This window comes from Caloenas nicobarica, chromosome 2, assembly GCF_036013445.1.
Source record: "Caloenas nicobarica isolate bCalNic1 chromosome 2, bCalNic1.hap1, whole genome shotgun sequence".
NCBI classification, from domain to species: Eukaryota; Metazoa; Chordata; class Aves; order Columbiformes; family Columbidae; genus Caloenas; species Caloenas nicobarica.
Genome location: NC_088246.1, coordinates 31462824 through 31487880, shown reverse-complemented (window position 1 = coordinate 31487880; position 25057 = coordinate 31462824). Strand labels below are relative to the sequence as shown.

At 40.5% G+C, this 25057-nt stretch overlaps 1 protein-coding gene across 1 annotated transcript in view; it reads left to right on the top strand.

The window, feature by feature from the left end:
* The first annotated feature begins 14679 nt into the window (after positions 1-14679).
* Positions 14680-25057, top strand: part of AGMO (alkylglycerol monooxygenase) — a 185008-nt gene continuing 174630 nt past the window's right edge. The window contains exons 1-2 of the mRNA XM_065629523.1: positions 14680-14808; positions 21523-21653. Of these exons, the coding sequence (XP_065485595.1) occupies positions 14680-14808; positions 21523-21653 (260 nt within the window). The remainder of the gene's footprint in view (positions 14809-21522; positions 21654-25057) is intronic.

The window sequence follows — 25057 nt, the reverse complement described above, 5'->3', positions numbered from 1 at the left end:
ATCAGGAGACTGTAGTTTCCTAACATGTTTGCAAGATATGTGTAAATACCTTCCAGTGTCTCAAAATAGCAGAAAATCACAACAATATAAAAAAAGGCTTGTTTTCACTGAACAGTACCTTTGGAGTCATCTTTGACGAGTTTGATAAAGCTCTGAGGACCAAGGTGGGCGTAGGTTTCTCAGAAATTTTGACAGCAAAAGATTATATTATCATCCAGGTATTTAAATTTTCATCTAAAGAATAATGCTGTAAGGTATATGCAGCTTTATGCAAACCATGAGCATCTATTATCCCTATTTTTGCCTATCACTGCTGTGCAGCTCTCTCTGAGGTTAAAATTCAGAGCCGCATAACAATCCAGAGAATGACAACAGAAGAAGTGAATGTGAATAATGATGTATCTAACCACAACTGCAATTTTCTTACTTAGCACCATTTTGATTACTGCAATTATACAAACTGTATTTTAATTGGGACACTGGATTCATCCTCTGGTTTTTAAGTTTTCCTATCTGGAAGGAAAACAATGTGTTGATTTATTTATTTATTTATTTTTACTTGTATAAAATATAACTTGTGATTTTTACTAACTCCGAATTGGCAGATATGTCTCACATATCAACTGAGTAATGGCAATTTCCTCAGACCAGCATCAATAAAATCATGCCTGGGCATTGTATCTCTCAAATGCACAGAGAGAAGGAGAAAAAAGGATTAAAAAGTTTGTTATCTCGGTTCCCATATTGGTCTTCTCCTATTCAAGTACAAATGTGTCCTAACTTGGCATAGAACATGAGATTTCATTTTACAAGTGATGCTGTGATGCTCAAGGCAATAAGGATATCTTATTTTTAAGGACATTTGAGATCTTTTTGTGTGTGTTTGTGAGTTTCAAAATCAAGTGAAGGCTTAGTGACGTATATGAGATGAAAACAAATCAAATAATTCTTCTGATTCATCAGGACTCTTCACAGATTATATCTATTATATGTATGATATATCTCTGATCATAGAGCACTCAATCTGTGAACATTTTGGAAAAGGTAATTCTTGTTCTGTGGAATATATTATATTTGAAATTAGTTTTCACCCTAAATCAAGTTGCAAACTCAACCTGATCATTACAAAATCATCTACAAACATTTACAAAGCAAAATTGAAACTTCTAGAGAACACATATATATAACGTTTTGAGTTAGAATGCTACTTTCACATTGCATTTTTTGTTTAAATCAGGAATTGATAAAATTGTGGTTTGTCTTCACACTATTGCAGTGGCTTAGGTATCTCACACAGGTATGATTCAGAAAAAAGCAAACAAACAAAAAGCAAGCAAACAAAAAAACCCCCACAAAATTAGATTAAGTGCTTGAATGAGTACTTATGAGAGAATTTCAGCTGCCCAAAACAGCTGAGGAAAGTAATGCAGAGATTATTCCCCTTCTCATCTGGGCAAATATAAAGAAAACTCTCAGCTTCTGAAATGCCCATTGGCATAAAGACCAAGACATTATTAATATGATAATGTCAGTAAGACAAGATCTCTGTGGAGGAAGTTTATGTAGGAACATGCTTCACTGGAGCAGAATGACTGGATGTGACAGATATCAATATTTTACACACTATCTGCATACCTGCTAGTTCAGAACTACAACCAAATGTCTCATTGCAGATTCTAATGTCAGCTACAGTATTGTAATGCTAAAGCAAATACAGATGTGCATGTGAACATTACATCTAATTTCTAGCAGAGAAAAAACCCCTCAACAACAGAAATATACTAAACAGAAAAAAAGGAAAGAAGCCTCTAATAAGCCTTTTCATTGACAATTTTCTTTGCTCACAACATTAGAGTAAAAGCCAGGGTTTGCCCAGGTTGAAAGGTAAACAAGCTGAAAAAATACAAAGGCAAAAAAATATTGAGAGCTAAGCTGGAGACATAGATCAACATGTTTCAAATCACTTTAGCTTTGTGACAACACTTGGACTCCAAAGGTTCACCTGTATTCAGTGGCACTTCTCAAAGAGAGTCTGAAGTTAATATTAACTTTCTTCTCTGATTCTGAAGAGTTGGTAGAGCAAAGTCTGCATTTATTCTTGGTTTCCCCACTTCCCATCCCTCCCTCTCACTGCATTCGAAATCCAAAGGTATACCTCTCCGTCAACCAAAAGAAAGGACTAATGAAGTTACAGAAATGGCTCAAACATGTCAACAGCAATGTAACTGATTGAGAACCGTGGTCTAAAATCTTCATCAATTTAAAAGTAACTAGAGAGTTGTAAGGTCAATGTAATTTTTCTTTTTTAACTAAAAAATGTAAAATAATGCATTTTATAAATTTTATTGCTTTATTCAGATTGCCTATTCAGATTCTGCTGGATTTTGTAATCTTTTAAGAATGAACGTCCATTTGCTAGGTAGCTCATCAGTCTCTTAAAAGTTAAGAGAGATGGTTCATATCAAAATGATGGAGCAGATTCATTGCAAACCTACTCTATGTAGACAGAACTGACCTGGATAGTTGCAAATCTTTTTTAGTTTTCCACTATTTTGTCTGTCGGTATCTTGAAAAATTGTCAAAAAAACCCCATAAACTCCTAAGCATCCCTCAAAAACTACACATACAAATCTTACTATTCTGATTAGGCTTTGGCTCAGATAGTAAATCAGTAAGTATTTCAGAACAGGTAAACGGCACAGCAAAGAAAATCTTACAGACATCTTGATCACAGCTGCTGTTTAAGTTACTTTGTAACACTGGAAGGATTCCCCACAACAAAATATCAGGGAATACATTCCATACTTATGACATACAAATCTAAAGCCCATTTCATTCCCTGAACATAAAAAGAGATTAGAAACATTCACGAATATATGGAAAACTGAATTTTGGAACAAGGATGAAGGAGGAAAAAATAGGCATTTCATAAGTCAATTTTGTAGTGAATAGTCCATTTTTCCTCAAAGTGATGTGTATGCACAAATGAAATTTCTATTTATCTTTTCATTTATAATCACCATATAAAAAAGAAGAGGGGAAAAAAACCCCAGCAAACAAACCTTTTGCTGCAGTAAAGCATGACATATATATGACATATATTACTTGTAATTTGACCGATCATACCAATTTCAATCACTTATTTTATCAAATATCTTTTAGAGTTATTTCTGCTTTTTATACTATATTAAAAAGTGTGGAGCACAAAATCAACTTCAAGCTTGCAAAATGAAAAGCACTCAAAAATTGAATTAAGTTTAACAGACAGTTCCAGTGCTTACGCATGACAGTAGTTTTCAATTACCTCATCATATATTACATTCTACCAGGACCTCTAACTAGATTTCTGCTCTATATTTCAAATATTCCAGAAACTTTTGGGTTTCTATGAATTTTCACTTGCTTGCTTTGCCTTTTTGTTTGGTGGGTTGGTTTTTTTGTTGTTTATTTGTTTTTTTACATAACATTTTTCCCCAAAAAACTTTTTTCAGGTTTTGTTGCATTTAATTTATTAATTAGTTTTTGCTCTAGCTGTAATTTTTCTTCAGTCCAGATTACAGCTCTTAGCTGTTCCTGAAAGCTTCCAGGGCCTTCTAGAGCTAGCAGCTTCAGTTAGTCACCTTCTAAACTGGAGACTGTTGATCAAGAAGGGCCTGCAACTTCTGCCTTTATCTGATTGCTGATTAGGAAAGAACTTATTTAGGTCAGCAGGACTACAAGTAATAGCTGTTTTGGCAATTAGAGAGCCATCTGGGGTGTGAACAGTATGCTGGACTCTCTCCAGGTAGGATGGGTTTGCACAATATTGTAAGGTTTGGTCCTTGACATGTGACAGATAAGTTACCTGGAGTGCATCAAAAATACCGGAGCAATGAAGGATACCCTTGTGCCAGTTTGGGCTGCGAGGAGCACTTAGTGCTTCTTCCTGGCGTGGTCTCACAGTGGGAGGTGTGCTTCGGTCATGGTACTTAGGCACTGGGTAACAAAGGAGGGAGAGCAGGAGGCTACTTGTGGATGAGTGGTGGATGGAGACTCTCAGGTGGAGGAGGCCGGCAGCTTATGATTCCAGGCAGCAGGAGAAAGGCTCCTCCTTTGTCCCCAAACCTGAATTTGCAGCATTGATGCAGTGTCTCAAAGGCAAGGAAGGGGAAAAACCCTGCTACTCTGCTAAAGGGGAGCAGAAAGACAGCTGGATCAGAGCTGAGCACTAGCTCTGGAGTGGCCAGGGACAATAGCTGTGGACTCCTTTTGGGAGGTGGTGGCGTGACAATGTCCATCTTCTGCCAAGCTTACTTGCACAGGAAGCTTGTTGTGTGCCAGAGCTCCAGGTAACTTATTAGGAAAAACAGAAAAGGGGATTCTACCTCTCTGTGCTGGTTTGACTGAAAATGGGTTAATTTTCTTCATGCAGTTAGAAACCTTTCTTTTTCATTTGGACTTAGTTTGAGAACAAGAGATAACACCCCTACACAGAGTTAATGTTTTTAATTGCTCTGGTCTGAGAGCCAAGGACACTCTGAGCGCTCTGCCCACAGGTGTGAGGCATCGAGGAAGGGGGGCATGGATGGGGCAGAGCTTGACGGACAGCCAGACTGATCAATGAGAGGATTCCATCCCATTACCATCAGGCTTCATATTTAAGGAGTTGCGGCCTTCTGGTTTCTTTCTTTCTCTCTCACTCGCTCTAGGGCACAGCTGAGGGTGTTTGGTTCAGGATGATTAGTTTGGCCTTTTGCCATTTTGCAGAGGCCTCTGAGCCTTTCTGCCTTTTTCCTCTGTCTTCTCTCTTTGGGATCAGCTGTTGGGATGGGACATTGCTTCCTGGGATTGGCTGGAGTGGACAGAGTTCACGGGGAATTGCATTGAGTATCTTTTATATTCTATTTCTATTACATATATATGTGTGTGTGTACATTTACTAGTAGTGTATTAGTATTTTGTTGTTTTATTAAACTGTGTTTATCTCAATCCAAGTTTCTCCCTTCCCTTTTGATTCTCTCCCCTATTGGAGGGGGAAGAGGAGGGGATGAGCGAGCAGCTATCATGGTTGTATTGCTAGTTCAGGTTAAACCATGACACCCTCCAAAGGTATTGTATCACCTTTGACATATTAGCGTTTTACTCTTTTTATTTTGTTCAAACACATTAATTGCACTCATAATTTATAACTTGCTGTAGTATATTTAAGGGAGTCATCCACAGAAAATAATTTCTTCCTCAAAGACTAGGGATTTTCATTCTAGGAAGAAATAGAAACTATGTGATTTTTCTGGGAAAAATAAAATATTCCCTGTTCCTCATGCTAAAGAAAAAGAGTTGATTTAGGGCCAGATGATACTTGAAGATTTCAAGCTTTAAAATATTACCCAGTGATTTTTATCAAGTACATCTGCTGCTGCTACTAGAATATATATTTATAAAGATGTTCAGTATGAATTTATGACAACTGCCTTTCTGTGGAAGTTCAGATATATATACACATAATCTCTATAATTCTCTAGGGCTGTTCTTTATGCTAAAAAATTCAGTATATTGGTTAGTCTTGCTTGAAAGGTGGTACTTCCTATGATTCCACTCAGAAATGACCCAAATTATTCCTGCCTGAGCACATGTGGTAAAGTGGTGGCACGTGCTATAGCTCTTGTCATGAGATGTTTCATAATTCTGGATCTACCCACTGTTGACAGTCATACGCTCCTACTTCGAAAACATTAAAGAGACTATTTTGGTCATAACAAAGAGTTATAATCACTGGTCAGATAATACAAAGACCTGTTAAATAGGTTATAACATGTCTGATCAAATGATCTTGATGTATAAGGTATCTATCCTGAATCTGAGGTTGTAAGCTATACAATGCTGACATACCATGTAGGCTACAGTATGCAGCAACTTGAACCCTGGTGTTCTTAATAAATTAAACTGAGATTTTCAGAAATAAAAGTGCAAGAAACTACACAGCAGAATGTGCCAAACGAAATTTGGAAACATTCACAACAGGTGGGCAGGCTGTTCTTCTAAAGTTACTTGATAGGTCTGCCTTGAAGATGGAATTTATTTTTCCAGTAACTCCTATCCTAATCCCTCTTCCACCAAAGAAACGCAAAAACACAGTTTTCCTCAGTAGGAACAAAAGGTTAAAGTGTGTCAAGACCAGAAAATGCTGAAAAAATAATACCAAAATACCCTTAGAAAGTTTCTGCCATAGTCTTCATCTTGCCTGAGGACCCCAATGACTGCTCCCTGACTCACTAGGCAGCTCTGTTGTTTGCATTAGAGCTGGGCATGAGTGACTCAGCTGGTGTGCGGCTGCTCATGGCTTAGAAGCAGCTTCTTGGAGGTGTTTCAGATTGTACAGAGATAAGCAGACCAAGAAACCAACTCCAAGGAGCACCAATAACTGACCTAATTATAGTGCACCTCTTTAGCTGATTGGTAGCTGATCCCCCAGTGGATGGGGCAGCCTGGGAGCCCACCTGTGGGCAGCTGAGCAGTCCAGGCACTGAGGCATGCAGAGAAGATGAGCAATTGTACAGTCAGATCACATGCCGGTTTAATGACAGATCTTTCTACAGAGATAAGTTTGTTCTGAAATTCCCAAGCTTTCCTCAGCAGGGTAGAGTCTAGGCTACCACGTCTTCCTGATCATCTTTTCTGTTGTAAATGTCTGTCTTGAATTCAGTCCAGAACAATTCCAGCCCATTTTAGCATTTTGTTTTGTTGGGCTATTTTTTCTGCTGATGAAGCACGTTCAAATGGCTCAGTGCAGTGTCCAATGACCACCAGGGCTTACACAAGGAAAGAGCTGAGAGTGCACAACATGCAGCTGGAAGTGCGGGCGGGCTGAAATCACCACTTAGGCTCTCTTGGGAACTTCTTGCCATTACAGCAGTGTTCAAGACAGCTAACATGCAAACATGTTAGAGGGCTTTCTGCTTGTGATTGGCTCCCCAAAATCAGTCAGAGCTTCAGAATGAACCTCCCTGCCCATCTTCCTTGCAGTCAGCATAGCAAACACACCAAAAGGATTTTCTATCTCTAACATCGTTTTATCAGAATAGAAACAAAACCAAAATTGCTTTTGAGATACAGAAAACTGAGGTTTTGCTGTTTGAGGACTAATAAAAATACGGATTGTGAATGCCAACTCCCCTGCTGCTCGCTGTGTCCTAACAGGGTGAGCTGTTACCTTCAGACCTTGTACAGCTCAGCTTGCAACTTCAGCTGGTTTTCTGGGTTGCAGCATTCTCTGCAAAGCTGCTCTGGTCTCCTGGAGAACCTCCCTCCAGCAGCCCTGAGCCACTGCTGTTCTCTTCCTGATCAGGCCTCTGCCTCCTCATCTCATGCTACATCTTCCATCTGCCACACCTTTTGAACAATCTTCTCATGGCTTCCCGATGATCCCTTGTAGATCCCATGAATAGCCACATCTTCCTGTCCTTCCCAAAGATGCCCCATGATCCCATTCATGTGTGGCAGCTAGAACATGGAGTACCAGTGAGCTTTCCTGTCCAGCCAAAACACATCCATAAAATGCAGTAGATAACGTATATAATTATGTGAATAGGCAAATAAAAGAAAAAGCTACTATCCTGCTAGAGACTGGCCTTCCAGGAAAAAAAAAAAAAAACTTTGAAAAAGGCAGTTACTTAAGTGCTGATGTAAAGGAAGCGTCAACTGTTTGGATGTAGTTGCATGCTGACATATGATAGCCTGCTGAAGCCATATTTTTGGCAAATGCACAGGAGGTGGTGACTCCATGAGCTGTTCAGTTGATCTAATAACTTGCTGCTGCTGAAATGAAGAAGTCCTGTTTTCACCTCATTCTCCCAACTCTGGTGTGTGTGTGGTCCTACCCTCTTCATCCTTGGCTTTCATCTCCACTCCTGCACTCCCTGGACACTCTCATGAGCCACTTAGTTCACTAGAGCAGTAGAAAAATGTAAAACCATTTCTTTTCTGGCTTAATTTCTTGCTATGCGAGTTGGTGAGGTAAATCAACTGATCAACTCGTGGAGGAATCCTGTCAGCCTCTGTGCCAAGGCTAGGTAAATGGTGGAGGAAGCGTGTTAGAAGTAAGGAGGGAGAGAGCAGTGCTGCCCACCCATTTTCCAGCAGAAAATCAGCATCTGGTTCAGCTAAATAGAGGACCAGAGTCTAAGCTGCAAATGATTACCATTGTCAATACACTAGGGGACAGAGGAAGGAAGATAAGGAATATTAAGAATAAAAAAAAAAGGTAATATTTTCTCCGTAAGAGAATGGAGAAACATATCAGGCATATCACTGTTTAAAAACAAAACCAAATCCCAATGACCAAACAAAGAGAACCCCCAAAAACCAGAAAACGAACAAACAAGCAAACCAAAACCCAAACCTGCTATAGGATCAAGAATAGATGCTAATAACAAATAAACATAAAGTTCTAAGACTGGTATGTACATTTATCACAGTAACTTTCCCCAACAGACTACTTGAAGGGTGTATTATTTTCTCTGGACATCTTGGCAACCCTTGAATAAATTGATTTTGCTAACAAGTTGTACCGAATTAAATAATTTAGAGGGATCATGTATGAGCACTGTGCTGTGGTCAGCAGTCCTTAATAGAAGAAACAGAACGTTAGCAGTAAGTGGCTAAGTATGTGGCATGGCATTGATTAATATGCAAAACATCCCTGTCTTCAGGTTTTTGGAGTCAGTATTATGCTGTTACTAAGAATTGTGTATTAATACATGTAGCTTATAAAATACGAACAAACAAATACTGGAATATTTCTTTAAAGGTAATGTATGATGCAGAGTTTATCACTGGCAAAGATAACGTTCAAGATATTTCATAGTATCAGTTTTATAATAACACTGACACATCTAGTGGTCCTCTAATGAGCTCTTGGAGTAGTGACACACAAAAACATCCGCTTATCCCAGTGTACTCAAGGTGTTTCTATGTTCAGAGATACTACTAAGTAACTAGAGCATACTAAGTCCAGCTCAGTTCTGGATATGATTCAGTTTGCTGTGAATGATTGCCAAGGCAGACTATATTGCCCATCCCAATTTCAACCTGCCCTAATTCCCTTTATGAGTTTAATATTTAGTACTGGTTTAATGCTCAGAGAGACCCAAACAGGAAGCGTCTGGGCGTTCTCTGTTCATGAAGTGGGTGGGATGTAGTTCTTTAGAGAAAACAAAATATGATCCACCTACAGATCATGTTAGGCCAGCTCCCCAATTTCCTCTAAGTAGAACAGAGGCTTTTTTTGTTGTAAAAAGGGGTGAGGGGGAAAGTAGGTTATTAAACTCTGCAAAAAACTAAAATAATTTTAAAAAATCAACTCTTGCAAAAAAACATTCTGCAAGGTCAGTGAATGGAGGGAGCATTGCTTGGTAGAGGGTCAGATCTTCCACAAAAGCAACATTTCTGCATGCTTTATTTTCTATTCCTTTCTTAAGGATGAAAAGAATGAGCACTGGAAACTGCATGCTAAGTTGCAAGGTTTAAAGAGACAACAGCAGCTACATTTGCTCAGACAGATTACTGAAGCCTGTTTAAAACTCAGAGATGCTTCAGATAGGATTTTAAATTCTTCCTCACCTCACCAGAGGTGTAGCTATTGTAGCAACAACATCTATTTTTCCTTGGACACAGAAGTTGGAAAACACAAGCCATCTGCTTCCCCTGTGAGGCATCATCAAATCCAAATTCTTTCCTTTAGTTTTGAAAACAAGAATTTCATTGTGGTGATAATTTATACTGAAATGGGCGTCCAAAATAATAATTTTTAAGAAACTATAGAGTCCCAAGAAACTAATGGAGTCTCTTATTTTCCAAGAATGCTGTAATATGAGGCAGTGGTTCTGTGATACCTGAAATGTTTCTCACCTTGTTCTACTCACCCCAGAGTGGTCCCCAGATACTGTGCAATGATTTTTTTTTTTTTTTGGTAGGATTAAGTTTTGGTCATTTTAACTCTGTGAGCTGATAGTGGAGCAAGATGAACAGCAGCACTAGAGCACCCTGAAATGCCTGTACACCAATGCGCGCAGCATGGGGAATAAGCAGGAGGAGTTAGAAACCTGCGTTCGGTCAGGAGATTGTGATCTGGTGGCATTAACAGAGACATGGTGGGACAGCTCACATGACTGGAATGTGGTCATGGATGGCTATGTCCTTTTCAGGAAAGACAGGCCGGCCAAGCGTGGTGGTGGAGTTGCTCTTTACATGAGATAGCAACTACAATGTATAGAGTACTGTCCAGGTGCGGTTGAGGAGCAAGTTGAGAGTCTGTGGGTGAGAATTAAGGGGCAGGCTGGCAGGGGTGACACTGTTGTGGGAGTCTATTACAGGCCACCAGATCAGAATGAGGATGTTGATGAGGCCTTCTACGGGCAGCTGAGCGTGGCCTCACAGTCACAGGCTCTGGTTGTTATGGGGGATTTTAACTACCCTGATGTTTGCTGGAAGGACTACTCAGCCAGCCAGCCTCAGTCTAGGAGGTTCCTCCAGTGCATTGACGATAACTTTCTGATGCAAATGGTGGAGGAGCCAACTAGGAGAGGTGCGCTGCTGGATCTCGTCCTCGCTAACAAGAAGGGTCTGGTTGAAGCAGGAAAGGTGGAGGGCTGCCTTGGTTGCAGCGACCATGAGATGGTGGAGTTCAGGATCTCCTGTGGTGGGAGCAGAATACCGAGCAGAATTGCAACCCTGGACTTCAGCAGGGCCGGCTTTGGCCTTTTCAAACAGTTGCTGGAGGAAATCCCATGGGCAAGGCTGCTTGAAGGTAAAGGGGCCCAAGATAGTTGGTTAACATTCAGGGACTGCTTCTACCAAGCTCAAGATCAGTGCATCCCAACGCGCAGGAAGTCAAGGAGGGGAGCCAGGAGACCTGCGTGGTTAAACAGGGAACTGCTGGGCAAACTCAAGTGGAAGAGGAGGGTTTACAAATCATGGAAGGAGGGGCTGGCCACTTGGGAAGAATATAAGGCTGTTGTCAGAGGATGTAGGGAGGCAACTAGGAAAGCTAAGGCCTCCTTAGAGTTAAACCTGGCGAGAGGGGTCAAGGACAACAGAAAGAGCCTCTTCAAATACATGGCAGATAAAACTAACACCAGAGGCAATGTAGGCCCACTGATGAATGGGGTGGGTGCCCTGGTGACAGAAGATACAGAGAAGGCAGAGTTACTGAATGCCTTCTTTGTCTCTGTCTACTCTGCCGGAGGCTGTCCTGAGGAGCCCCGTACCCCTGAGGCCCCAGAGGAAGGCAGGGCAATGGAGGAGTTTGCCTCAGTTGATGAGGACTGGGTTAGGGACCAGTTAAGCAATCTGGACATCCATAAATCCATGGGTCCAGATGGGATGCACCTGTGGGTGCTGAGGGAGCTGGCTGGAGTCATTGCTGGACCGCTCTCCATCATCTTTGCCAAGTCTTGGGAAACAGGAGAGGTGCCTGAGGACTGGAGGAAAGCAAATGTCACTCCGGTCTTCAAAAAGGGCAAGAAGGAGGACCTGGGCAGCTATAGACCTGTCAGCCTCACCTCCATCCCTGGGAAAGTGATGGAACACCTTATCCTTGGTGCCATCTTAAGACATATCAAGGATAAGAGGGTCATCAGGGACAGTCAACATGGCTTCACCAAGGGGAAGTCGTGTTTGACCAACCTCATAGCCTTTTATGAAGATGTAACAAGGTGGATTGACGATGGCAGAGCAGTGGATGTGGTCTACCTTGACTTCAGCAAAGCATTTGACACCGTCTCCCACAGCATCCTCACGGCAAAACTGAGGAAGTGTGGACTGGATGATCGGGTAGTGAGGTGGACTGCAAACTGGCTGAAGGAGAGAAGCCAGAGAGTCGTGGTCAATGGGGCGGAGTCTGGTTGGAGGCCTGTATCTAGTGGAGTGGCTCAAGGGTCAGTTCTGGGACCAATACTATTCAATATATTCATCAACGACTTGGATGAGGGAATTGAGTGTACTATCAGCAAGTTTGCTGATGACACCAAGCTGGGAGGAGTGGCTGACATGCCAGAGGGCTGTGCTGCCATCCAGCGAGATCTGGACAGGCTAGAGAGTTGGGCGGGGGAAAATTTAATGAAATATAACAAGGGAAAATGTAGAGTCTTGCATCTGGGCAGGAACAACACCAGGTTCCAGTATAGGTTGGGGAATGACCTATTAGAGAGCAGTGTAGGGGAAAGGGACCTGGGGGTCCTGGTGGACAGCAGGATGACCATGAGCCAGCACTGTGCCCTTGCGGCCAAGAAGGCCAATGGCATCCTGGGGTGTATTAGAAGGGGGGTGGTTAGTAGGTCGAGAGAGGTTCTCCTTCCCCTCTACTCTGTCCTGGTGAGACCTCATCTGGAATATTGTGTCCAGTTCTGGGCCCCTCAGTTCAAGAAGGAGAGGGAACTGCTGGAGAGAGTCCAGCGCAGGGCCACAAAGATGATTAAGGGAGTGGAGCATCTCCCTTATGAGGAAAAGCTGAGGGAGCTGGGTCTCTTTAGCTTGGAGAAGAGGACACTGAGGGGTGACCTCATCAACGTTTATAAAGGGTGGGTGTCACGAGGATGGAGTCAGGCTCTTCTCGGTGACAACCAACAGTAAGACAAGGGGTAATGGGTTCAAGCTGGAACACAAGAGGTTCCACTTAAATTTGAGAAGAAACTTCTTCTCAGTCAGGGTGATGGAACACTGGAACAGGCTGCCCAGGGAGGTTGTGGATTCTCCTTCTCTGGAGACATTCAAAACCCGCCTGGACGCCTTCCTGTGTAACCTCACCTAGGTGTTCCTGCCCTGGCAGGGGGATTGGACTAGACAATCTTTGGAGGTCCCTTCCAATCCCTAACATTTTGTGATTCTGTGAATGAAGGGCTCAGGGTGGCCTGCTGGGGTGGTGTGGCTGCAGTTGGGGTGAGTTCAAGGAGTCTGAATGCGAGAGTAACACCATAGAAATACTCAGGCTAATCTAAATGGAAAAGCAAACGTTTTCTACCACATGTCATTGCCTGCAATGAAGACCTAGTCAGAATGCTGTTGATTTGTGTGATTTTGAATACGTTTGGAATTTTCATTTAGATGAATTCAGACTTTAGAAGTTAATGACTAGAGATATATAAGAACCTCAAATTACCATAAATCAATATTGAAGTTGAAGAGAACACTAGGATGTAATTCTAAAGCATTTTAGTAAGTGTATTAATTTTTACTTATAGTACTAGTATATATGTATTAAGAGTGCCCAAATTTATTTCGTCATTAATACCACTTTAAAATACTTGTGGCTTTGTTCAGCTTAACAAAGTGAAATATTTTTATAGATACTTCCAATAATTTTCTGACATTCATGCACTACAGTATTGTTACATTATTCAAACTGCAGTATATTGTTTAAATCTAACCCCCAGCTGTTGTTTAAATGGCAACATATTTAATGCAAGCATCACAAATGTGCATTACTTCAATTATTCTAATGTCAATTTCTACATCTGTTTATTTTCCTAAACAGAAATTTCAGTTGAAATTACCTGTCATATTTCCTTTCCAAAACTAAGGGTTGATTCAGCGTATAAATTTTTTTCTTAATTCAGTGACTGGCAGGATAGAAAGTGTGGCAAAATTGTTTACAGCAGGATTTACAGTTCATTTCTTCTGCAAAGACTGTAATGGAACTGAATGTCTGAGATAAAGGGGTTGTTGGGACATTGTGTTATTTTATTTCTGGTTAATCCATTTTACCACAAAACTTATTATTTGTACTAATGCCAAACATATCAAGTGTGGCTGACAAACATTTGACAGGGAAATGCATGCCCCTGAGCTTCAGGCTGAAGGCCTGAATGTACAAAGCCTGTCCTTATGCCCATTTCTAAAAGTGATCTTCTACAGGGATCTAGCATACATACTTATTTTCACTGTTTCTTTATATTTCCCTGTTTTTCCCTCTAAATGAAAGCATAATAGGTGGCTTCTAGAGGCTACTTTCAGCATAGTCATGTTAATCAGATCTATATAAAATTGAGCCATACTAAACTCTTATGGTAAACTCATGAAAGTTAAAAAAATTAAAAAAAAAAAAAGGGACGAGTGCTAAATGACTAATACGGCTGACCAAAGGAACCAACAAGCACACTTCAGCATGTTTCCCAAAAAAAGTAACATTTTAATCATTTTGATTTTATAAAAATCTGCATTTTATGCAGAAGTCAAAACCTGAGCAATATTTGTGCATGTGTACAAACCTACCTGAAGCTGATATAGGATAGCTCAAGCTCTGCTGTTTAGGGGTTTTCTGAGGGTGAGAATTGGGACATGCAGTGGGTAGGTGTGTGAGGGCTTTCTCTCGACGCCCAGAAGTGAGCCATGCACGTGATGACACATACAACAAAACACAGCAAAAACCCAACCAACCAAAACCAAACCCCCCCAAAAAACAAACAAAAAACCAACAGCAAAAGGAAACAGCACGATTCAAAGAGAAATAAAACACTCGAGGCTTTCCCAGCGGCAGCCTTCAAGCCCCTCAGAGCCATTGGGAAAGGCAATAAGGCCGTCGGGCCACGTGAAAATTCGGGGCGCTGCGGCGCGCTCGGAGCAGGCGCCGGAGCGGAGCGGGCGGGCGGCGGGTCCCCGCGGTCAGGGCACCCGCAGCCGCGCAGCGGGGCCGCTGCAGCCGGGCCCATGGGCAGCCGGGCGGGCGGCCCGCGGGCCACCGCGCCGGGCCAGCAGCTCCGCGCCCTCTTCTACGCGCTGCCGCCCGGCGAGAGCTCCTTCCCCACGGTGGAGGAGGTGCCCGACTACGTGGAGAAGGTGAGAGCTCCCTCCCCTCCCCCGGCAGCAGCCTTGGCCGCCCCCTCCGCTCCGCCTGCGCGCAGCTGCCGCCCTCCTTTTTTCAAAAGGCACAGGCGGCCCAAGGAAGCGATGTCAGCAAAAGGGCACCTAAATTACGATTAAATACCTTGGCTTTCTTTGCTTTCACTCCTGGGCTCTCTGTCTGCAAGTTGCCTGTGTAACCGTGCACTGTATTTTAATGTATTTTAAATGAAGGTTGAGATGCTTTCCCCTGATACCAGGAGCTAAAATTTTCAGAGGAGCACCCCAGATATCTGAGGTTTGATGCTAACGTTGTCAGTGCTGCTGGATCTAGTGACAGCAAATGGAACTGAGTAAACCAGAAAACATGATACCGTGTTTGGCTATTACGGTTCTCAAAACAAGCAAAAAGTCATGTCTCTGTGCCCTGACAGCAAGTGCTACAAGCTCAAAGAAAGAAAAATAGAAATTAAAATAAAAAATAAAGATTGTTTAAGAGAATGAGAACAAATATTTGTGTTGGGACAGTGCTGCCTCCTAAAGCTCCAAGGCAAGAGTACAGAGGTCAAGGATGAGCACTCCCTTGTCAGCGGGCAGCGCACATCCCTCCCTCCCTCCCTCCCCTCCTGCCCTGCCTGTTTATCCACTTCCATGAAGGTACCTTTGCTCCCTTCTGTCCTACCTATTGTACATACCTCGGTGCCCAGCTCCTGCCAAACCTGGAACCGATGTGAGCTTTTTATGGAGACAGCAAATAAACACTATTTTGCCCTTGTCAAAGTAAATTCAGTCCAGCTTCACTGAAGATCCACACTTTCTACAGAAGGTCCTGTTAGCTTTGACTAGCTCCTCTGCCAGGTAGAGCCTGGACTGCTGTGCAGCAGCTGCTGTTGTGCTGCAATGGGGGTGTCGTGGGTTGTGCAGAGCAGTGCAGCACTGTCAGCAGCTTTCTAGGAACCACAGTATGCAGCAGCCCCTCGCTGCTGGCTGTTATCAGCAAACATTGCCCTTTTGAACAGGGGAAGCAGACAGCTGCTGCAAACCCAGCCTGTGCGTGCAGTGTCTGGTCCATGGACTGCTTTCCTGGGGCATTTTGCAACTAAGCTATCATGTCATGATCGAGGAAGACTGTCTAGAGTTTAACAGTTTTGCCTAGTTGGCTGATCTCTTCCTCCAGGTCTATTGCCTATTTCAATCCCTTTTACTGTTCCCTCATTTCCAACTGAGTATCATTCACTTCCTTGCCAGCAGCATTCTTTAACATCCCTGGGCTTTCTTTTCCCATGCAGACCTGTGCAATATTCAGCTCAGACCTTGGCCAAACCTGGAATTTCTTTTACTGGGCACACAGCTGTAAAATTTTGCAGAAGGAATCTTAATACTTCTTTGCGTTATAAAAGTGCCTGCAGGATTCTGCTGTTGTAGAGCACCATTGTGATAAGTCTGGAAGGGAATATATACCTCACAAAAAAACTACACTAAAAAAAAGGTTTCCTGTTATGGTTATACTTTACTATAATTGCTGTCTTGGGTTAGTTGTACTAGAATTGCTCCTCTAGTGCTTTTGTTGCCAGAACAGATCTTTTGATGCTTGGTTAGGTGCATGTGTAAAAGTCTTTTAGTGGTATAACTGTCTTAAGTCTATGGCTTTGGTCTAAGCTTAGGCAGTGTTCACACCTCTTCTTTTGTCCATGTGTTTGTGGGCAGAAGGTAACCATCTACAGTCCCTCTCCAGCTGCTTGTCACTGTTGTTTATTTGACCTACTAGTCTGGTAACTTGTCTTGAATTGTTTAGGGAACAATTGCAAGAGCAACAAATCCATTGGATTCAGCAGGGCTAGATGTAACAGTGACCTGATAAACTATTCAAGGGGGCCTTGGAGTGGTAACCTCTTGAGGTGGTACAAATACAGAAGTGGATGTCTGAGCTCAGCCCAACAATGAAAAAAAAATTCTAGTGTCTAACTGGTAATAAATGAAGGCCTCAGCTCAAATACTTCACTCTAAAAGACAGAAACGATGATGAGTGTTTGAAATAAACTGCTCACGTTAGTGGCTTCTAAACAGGTGTGGTGTTTGTTTTTTTGTTTCCTGAGATACTGCCTAGAAGTAGGATTTAGATCTCAACTCTGTGATCTATCATGTGTATCGGATGAGGCTATTTCTAGTACATTAGATCACATGCCTACAGTGCTTGGGATATGTACCTTCCAACATTAGGCAGGTGGCAGAACCTCCTAATTGACTCAAATATTCATGTTTTTGGTGGTCTACAAAACTGAGCACTTTGGTGACTTACCAAATAAATGCACTTCATAGGGGTAGCTCCTTCGAGCTAGAGTCAGCTGTGCTGTTACATCTGGGCAGCAAATGACAGCAGTGCGTGAAGCAACTCTGATTTTTGAGAACACAATAACTTCATTAGCTTAACTTGTGTGGTGTACTTTCTGGCTGTGGTTTTATTACGTCAGTTTTCAGAGGCAGGACAGCTCCTGGTCCCTGCATCATGTTCTGTATGTTGGCAGAGCTGTATGTGAAGGTCCCAAGTCCTGTTTAAAATATGAACTGATCAGCTGCCAGTGACTAGTAGGAAAGCTCTGCAGCAGTGCCCAGGGAAAAGTCACCCTTCGAGCTAATCTCCATAATTCTGGGAAAAGGGGTCTAAATCCTGGACCATAATGATAGAATTTATTTTTATGTGAGCTTTTGTCATGCAGAATTTGAAACCCTTGATTTTGTCTTATTTCTAGGAATAGAAGAGAAAGTGTAGGTCAGTTTTATTTCTCTGGAGCAGAACATTGTGACTCTTACAGTGTATACTGATGCTTGCCCTGTCCTTTCATGAGCATCCTCTATGCTATAAAATCATATTCTGCACATGTTGTTTTTTGGGGTTTTTTTTGGTTATTTTTTGGGTGGTGGTGGTTGGGTTTTGTTGTTGGTTTTGTTTGTTTGTATTTTGTTTTTTTTTTTTATTCTCTCATAATCTACAGATGGGCAGATGGAGTGCTGCTTTTTGCTTGCCTAATATATTTTTCATGAACAGCAACAACTTCACTTTTCTCTTTGCTGCATTCTGAAATTGTCATTTGTGCTCAGTAAAGACTTTCATGAGTCAGACTCAGGAAGAGAGAACACTGTTCCTTCTGCTGAGAGCCCCAGGATGAAAGCTTTAAATTTATAATCACTGCTTTTCTTTTTACTCTTTGCATTTGAGAGCCTAAAGATTAAGTTCACATTTACACTCAATTCACATTTTAGGCTTTGCTTCTAAATAATGAGGCACAGAACCTTCATATTTAGTTTTACATGAAAGTTGAGATTCTTATGTTGTAAGGACCTGGGACCTTAAGAAAACAGAAATTGTTTCAAGACTTGCAATAAAACCATGAATTTATGCTGAGTTTCAAGCTAGAATATTATTTTTTGCAACTGTATAAAGCAGAAACTGATTTAAAATGGTCCTTTGCATTCTGTAAGAATTACTTATAAGGGAAGCCCTCCTACTCGGTGCTCAGAGTAAGACTTCCAAGTTACAGATCAGTTATTCAAGTAAATCACAAGCTAATGCAAATCTTCATTAAGTATTTCTGGTGATGGGTGAAGACAAAGAAACCGGAAACAGAGAAACTGGAAACATTTGTAGACTGAAAGATTTCGAAAGGATCTGGCTTCTGTCTCTGACCTGCAATGCCAGCAGTGGCTATTTCTTAACTTTGTGCCATTTTGTTTGTAAAGAAAATAATAGAAAACTTTTGCAGAGCTACCTATCTCAACAGGTTCCTTGAATGTCTTAATTGTCATTTTAACTTAAACAAAAAAGGAAAAAAAAGAATGAAAGTAATGGTTAGGTTAGTGAGATTATTGTCTGTTATACTGACTGTCTTCTTTTTTCCTGGACTATTTGTGTCATCCTTCTTCTGTTATAGATCTCATTCTTAGGCTGTAGGTGGTTTGGGACAGGGAGTGCCTTTTGCTTCTGTTTGTATGGCGTCTAACACGGTACGATCTTGCTCCATGACAATAGCTGGTAGGTGTATGGTTACATAAATAATACATACTAGTCTTGACATAGTCGATCCCTTTGATCTGCTTTGGACAAAGCTTAATGTGCGTGTGTGGGAGAGGGTAGTAATTTCTTAGATACTAAGAGGTATGCCATAAATCTTTCCTTTTGCAAGCTCCTTGATGGGCAGGAGGTTAAGGCTGTCTGAATGTTTCTCTATCCTCCTTGCTATGGCACTCCCTATTTGTGAGTCAAAAAGTGCTGTCAAGTGCTTGGCTGTCTCACAGCTTCACAGTGGGAAGAAAATATTTAATGAAGTCAATGGGAAAGAAGTTATATTAGTACATATTAGTACAAAGTCAAGTATTTTAACTGTTTCAGATGTTCTTAGGCAAAGTGAATTGCTACATAGAATACAGGCTTTGTATATTTCCTATTCACTATTTTCATTTCATGAATAAAGGACCCCAATTTTTCTGTCATGAGCCCATTCAATTTGCTGTGCAGCTTCTGCTGTTCTGTAACTTCAAACTGCCTGCAGTCTGTGCTAGACCTGGCTCCTAATATTGTGGTCAAGCATTTCTTACTTGTTCTAATTGAGACCCTTTTTATCTCTGCTGGAATGTACAGCTGTGATCAAGCTTTTTTTGATAAGAATCTCTTCTTTAATTATATCAATTACGAAAAGTACATTAAAAGTCTTGTCTACTTAGAAATGAAGCAGCTGGAGCAAAACAAGGAGTATTTAAATGTTCCTAGAGTGTTTCAATGATTTCAATTGGAAGGTTGTGGGGTTTGGTTTTTATTTGTTTCTTTATTTATCATTGTTTCCAAATATCCAAAGATTTACCACATTATTGTCTTGGGCGATTTTTAGGCTTTATCCATAGGTCTTCCTTGGCTTTCAAAGTTTTTTATATCAACAGTTAGTACGTATCCCAAACAGGGTTTTAGATACCTAAAATGATGTTAAAGAGCAATCTAGGCATCTAAATTAAAAAGTGCCACATTGATATTAATCTCTGTTCATCTGTTATTGTAACCTAACCCTGAGCTGCTGAAGTTTATGAACTTTCACATTTCCGAGACGCTATAAATCTCTTGCTGCTTGCATGGTTTGAATCATCCCATTCTTCTTCGACTGAGCAATCTGGTCTATATCCATCTTAGTCTCTTTAGTGTCCTAGCCTGGTAGGTATTCCTGGATCATATCTCACTTGGCAACAAAAATGAACACCCTCCAAAATGCAATGGCATTTGCAGAGGCAACATGCTTCTTCCATTAAAATGTCGTATAGGCAGGAGCAGCCTCTCTTCCCCAGCAGTGCAGTTTGGAGGGTTTCAGTCTGTAGATCTATATGTGTTCACAGGTCACCTGAAGGGGACAGCAGAAGAGGACTAACAGGGCAAGTTTGGCAGTGTGATGCCTCCCATAATGGTGCAGAAAGTCTCACAGGTCTTGTGTTTTGCTAGTCCTGCAAAACATGGTGGGAATTTTATGCCTTGATGCCACAAAGAAGGAGTTGTATGAATGTTTTCAAGGTCATCCAGAAGTTTTCTACAGAGTGAGGGAGGTGGTTGAAGGAATATTTCACGTGCACAGAGGTCTGACAAAAGTGAAACAGCCGTTTCCTATTTTCTTTGCCACAAGCTTTCTGGATTTTGGTGTTGGTGGCTGATATGCTGCCACTGCCTCATCATACCCTTCACCCATGAAGTGCAGGGACTGTTGGGACTCCAGCATCAGTAAGAAAGCATATACTCTTCCACTTACTATCCAATCCTTTTTTCTTGCCTATACTGATGAAAATTTGAGAACAGCTGTAACAATCTTTCTCCACTCATGAGACACGTTATTGTCACAATAATGTTACCAGTCCTACCACAAGTCACTTCCATACTTTACTGGCTGCTGTTCTTGTGCATTTTCAACTTGCCAGTTGACCTGGGACGCAAGATGGGCAGTGTGAATTGAATCCTGGACTGAAGCAGTGTTGTGAGTGAGAAATGTTTCTGTCTCACTCATCATTATACTTTTATTCAGAAAGGCAGAAAATTATTTTACAGTTAGTACAACCCCAAAGTAAAAAGGAACATTGTATCATTGCTACTTGGTCTGGAAAAAGAACATATTGAATGGCACACGTTGGAATGGGCTGCATGGTTACTGGGTTCTCTGATGAAAACGCGTACAGAGGAGCTGTTGCTATCTGCAGCAAAAAGCATGGCAGCAGAAATGCTGAGTAGAAAGAAATTAACTTCAATATGCCTTTCAGAGAATATTGTTGGATGCCAAATTCAGTGGCTGAACGCATTCAAAACCTGCTTACATATCAAATCGAAAGCAGATTCTGTTTTACCTTGTGGTTAGAGGAGTCCACAAATGGTGCTGCTCTTACTGATTTACTTGAATATGAGAAATATGAGTTTGGAAAGACTTTTGCGTCTTGTTTTGATTCCATTTAACAATTTATGTGCAGAAGATACAAAAGAAAATAATACGGGAGGAAGTTAGTGCACTGGATTTATGCTAGTGGTGTGGTAGCCTTGTTCTGGTTCATAAGGTCTATGTGGGGCTTTATCACAGTAGTAGCTGGTAAGGTGCCAGACAACCCAAGAAGTATGCGCCTACATAAATTGCTGTTAGGAAAGGTGGATCTAATTCTATTTGTGTTGTGACTTGTTTTCTTCAAACTCTTTTTCAGAGCATTCCGTTCTTCATTGCTTTTATTGGGCTGGAGTTTGTTGTCAGCTGGTTTCAGAAGCGTAAGCTGTCAGGTCGGATCAATGACGGCATAAGTTCTCTTTCTTTAGGTATTCTGTCTCGACTGCCAGAGTAAGTATACGTGTTACATTAGCTTAAGGTTGTTTTTAATCACAAATAAGGAAGAAAAGAGAATTATATATTGAAGTTGTTGTTGCTAACCCAAAATTATTAAATGAGGCATCTAGATCTTACTTTCCTAAAATGAAGTTGCATAAAGAGTGTAAATGTCTTTGTAATCTGTAAGGCTAAATATGGTACTGGGAGGATATTTTCCAGTTCCAATTATATTCATTTATATTTGATTGTGGCTGTCACGTTTTGCTGACTCTGAGAGTTCAGTTGACTTGACTGTACCTTATGTTAGACTGTATGTTAAAATCTGAGCTTTTTTTCATTAAACTTCAGAAAGAAGAAAACAAAATAAAAACAACAAATGCAAACATGTCCATTATTTTCATGAGCCTTTAAAATTGTGTGCATATACCCAGACTGATAGAATTGTGAACATGCATGTGACCCAAAGTTCTTTGAGCTCAGTCACAATATTGTGTTTGACTTCAGTGGATTTTAATGCTTGAAAGAATTGTTGCAAACATAATTATCTACTCTCCAATGTAAAGGCTATAGGATTTACTTGAATTAGTTAATGGTGAACAGAGTTGTCTTTTAAAGAAATATCTACTGTGTATTACTACATACCTAGTAACAGGGAATCTAGCAAATTCTTTATGTAAAAGCTCTAAGCTTTTCAGGAGATCTAATTACTTCTAAGGAATATAATGTTTTAGATTTGCCTTTACATGATATGATCTTCCAGATGATAGATTTTATTACATTTTTTTCTGTTAGAATGGGATTGCATTTCTATTTCCCACATACGAATTTACAGATTACCATCAAATTGCATGTAATCTGTTCATTACGTGAAGAAAAGTTTCTATTATTTGCATTTGACTATATGGTGTGTTTTCAAGTCTTTCAATTATTCCCACAGTCCTTTTTTTTTTAATCCTCTGCAGTTTTTCAGCCTTCTTAGTGTTGATGTCTCAAGTGCACTCCATATTTCAGAAATTACTACATCAGTGCCAAATAATGAAGTCATTTGTTCTCTATTTCTACTTGTTTCTCCCTATACATATCCCAAGTCCTTTGAGCCATCCTTCATCCCCAAATATTTTTTTAGATTTTGTGGCTTACACTCCTCATTCGCAGGCAATATGTTCTTATATTCAGCCACATAGAAATACATGGATTGTACATTTTGTCATCCTGAAGTAGTTTGAATCCATGAAATGTTGTCTTTGTTACTTAGAGATCCCTGGTTTTTGTCATCGCAGATTTTACTAAACATCTTCTCTTTCATGCCAGGATATTGAAAAAATACGTTAAAAGAGCACAGCAACAAAAAAAATTATCCCTTCTGGCAAGTAGCACCCATTTTCTGCAATGTGTAACTCGCCCACTTTGTAATCTATTGAACATCTGACATTTACTTGATTTAAAAAAAAAAAAAAAACAACAAAACGTTCTAATCAAGAAAAGTTTTGACAAGGCCTGTGTCTTTAAATTAGGTATGAAGACAACTTGTGATAGATTATCTTAGTTATCTGTAGTAAATATCACAGATGAAGCCTTTTAAGGAGTTTGGTAGATAGTGTCACTTAGAGACACTCTCCAAAACTCATCCTATATCTGCAAATAAGAGGCATGAGCTTTCAGTATGAGAACTACTCAAACATAAAGTAATAGCTAAGTTATTGTTCTTGAGAATTTTGTGAAACTATTTTTGCACCTAGTGTACAACCTATATTCAAACCATTTTGTTGATTTAATTATGACTTGTCAGCATGATCTTGAAGGAGAAACATTCCTTTTTTCCTTATATTTTAAGCTGTAATAAATTAAATATTAATATTTATCAATATGTTAGACTTGTGTGTACCAACAGGGAAACCTGATAAAGGCTTACTCTAATTTGCCTGCAGCTAATATTGAAATAGTTCTAATGTCACTTGTTCAACTTAACTCAATTTTTTAAGACAGTCATCCACTTCAAAGGTTTACCATGCTAAATACTTATTTTTTTTTATCTGAAATATTCAGGACTAAGTTAAACAAGGGGACTGAGATGCACGTAAATGAAGTTTGAATGGTTTTGTGAGGCCTTTTGGCTTTGTTTTAAGAATACTAAAATGTTTCAGATGTACTTATTCCTCAAATAAATGCTTGCTAGTGTTGCGTGTGTGGAACTCAGCTTTGCAAGGTGCTGAGTACTTTTATTATTTTGGCACTCAGTACTTTGCTGCAGAATTTGGCTTGCGGGCTATGCAGTTTTCTTTTGAATGAGAATTATTTTGCAAGGTTGTTTTAACTGAGTGAACCAAATGATCTTTAAGGACAAAAACTTCACAGGATTAGGCAAATCTGCAGGATCAGTACACTTATTCATTGCTACACCAGCACAAGAAATCTCTTCCAGGTCACTTGTGCGGCTCTCATGGCTGGAAAGAAAAGACCCTCCTCGGCAGCTCTTTCCAAAAAAGAGTTCTGTAAAGCTTTTAACTTTCTGGCTGAATGTTGTTATTATTTAATTGCATGTTAATATCAAAATTATAATATTGACTGCCTAGTGTAACAACTCTTCTGTAAGCAGGAGCTGTGAATAATAGACTGGCTAAAAAGGCTTGAACTGAAAAAAACAGAACAGTTTACCCTCCTGTCTTCTGCTTCCATGGTGTGAAAGAACTGAGTCAGAAAAAAAAAAAGGCAAGGGGGAAAAAAAAAAAGCACATGCAAAATCTGCTGCTAAGACTTTCACTTCAGCCTTTCCCTTTCAGGCAGAAAAAGGTAGGGAAAGCTGACAGAAACTGCTAAAACAATATTTCAGCAGAACCCGCAGCATCAGGGGAAATAGTAGTGCAAATCATTAACAGCTGAAGGTTAGATTAACACACCATTGATTGTATCCTCTCCCAGGGACTAATTTTCATTTTCTCAACTAGCAGCAATGGTTTGCCACTTCCTTAAAAAATCTGTGGTTGAATCTAAAATGGTGGGCTTCAGTCTATTAGTTAGAATGAAGGTTCAGATGCATCATTGCAAAGAGGTCTTTACATTTAATGAAAAAATTAGGAATCACGCACAGACCATATTCAGCCTCTGAGTATGTTTTTCCATTTCACAGTCTGTGTAACAGAGGTGCTACATATCTTGAGGGAAAACTGTGTTTATTCAGTATTTCTTACTTCATTGTTGGAGAAAATGCAAATAATGAATTGTTGATATTCGTATGCCAAATATTAAAAAAGTAGGTTCAAGAGGAAAAGTCTAATTGGACAAGGCAATGTGTTCTGTTTTTAGGCTCAACAGCATGTAGTAAGCCTAATTACTTTGTGTGCACATATTACCTCTTGTAAAATAGCCCATACGTTTCATAAATATAATTCTCTCTGCCTTAATCCATGCTATGTATT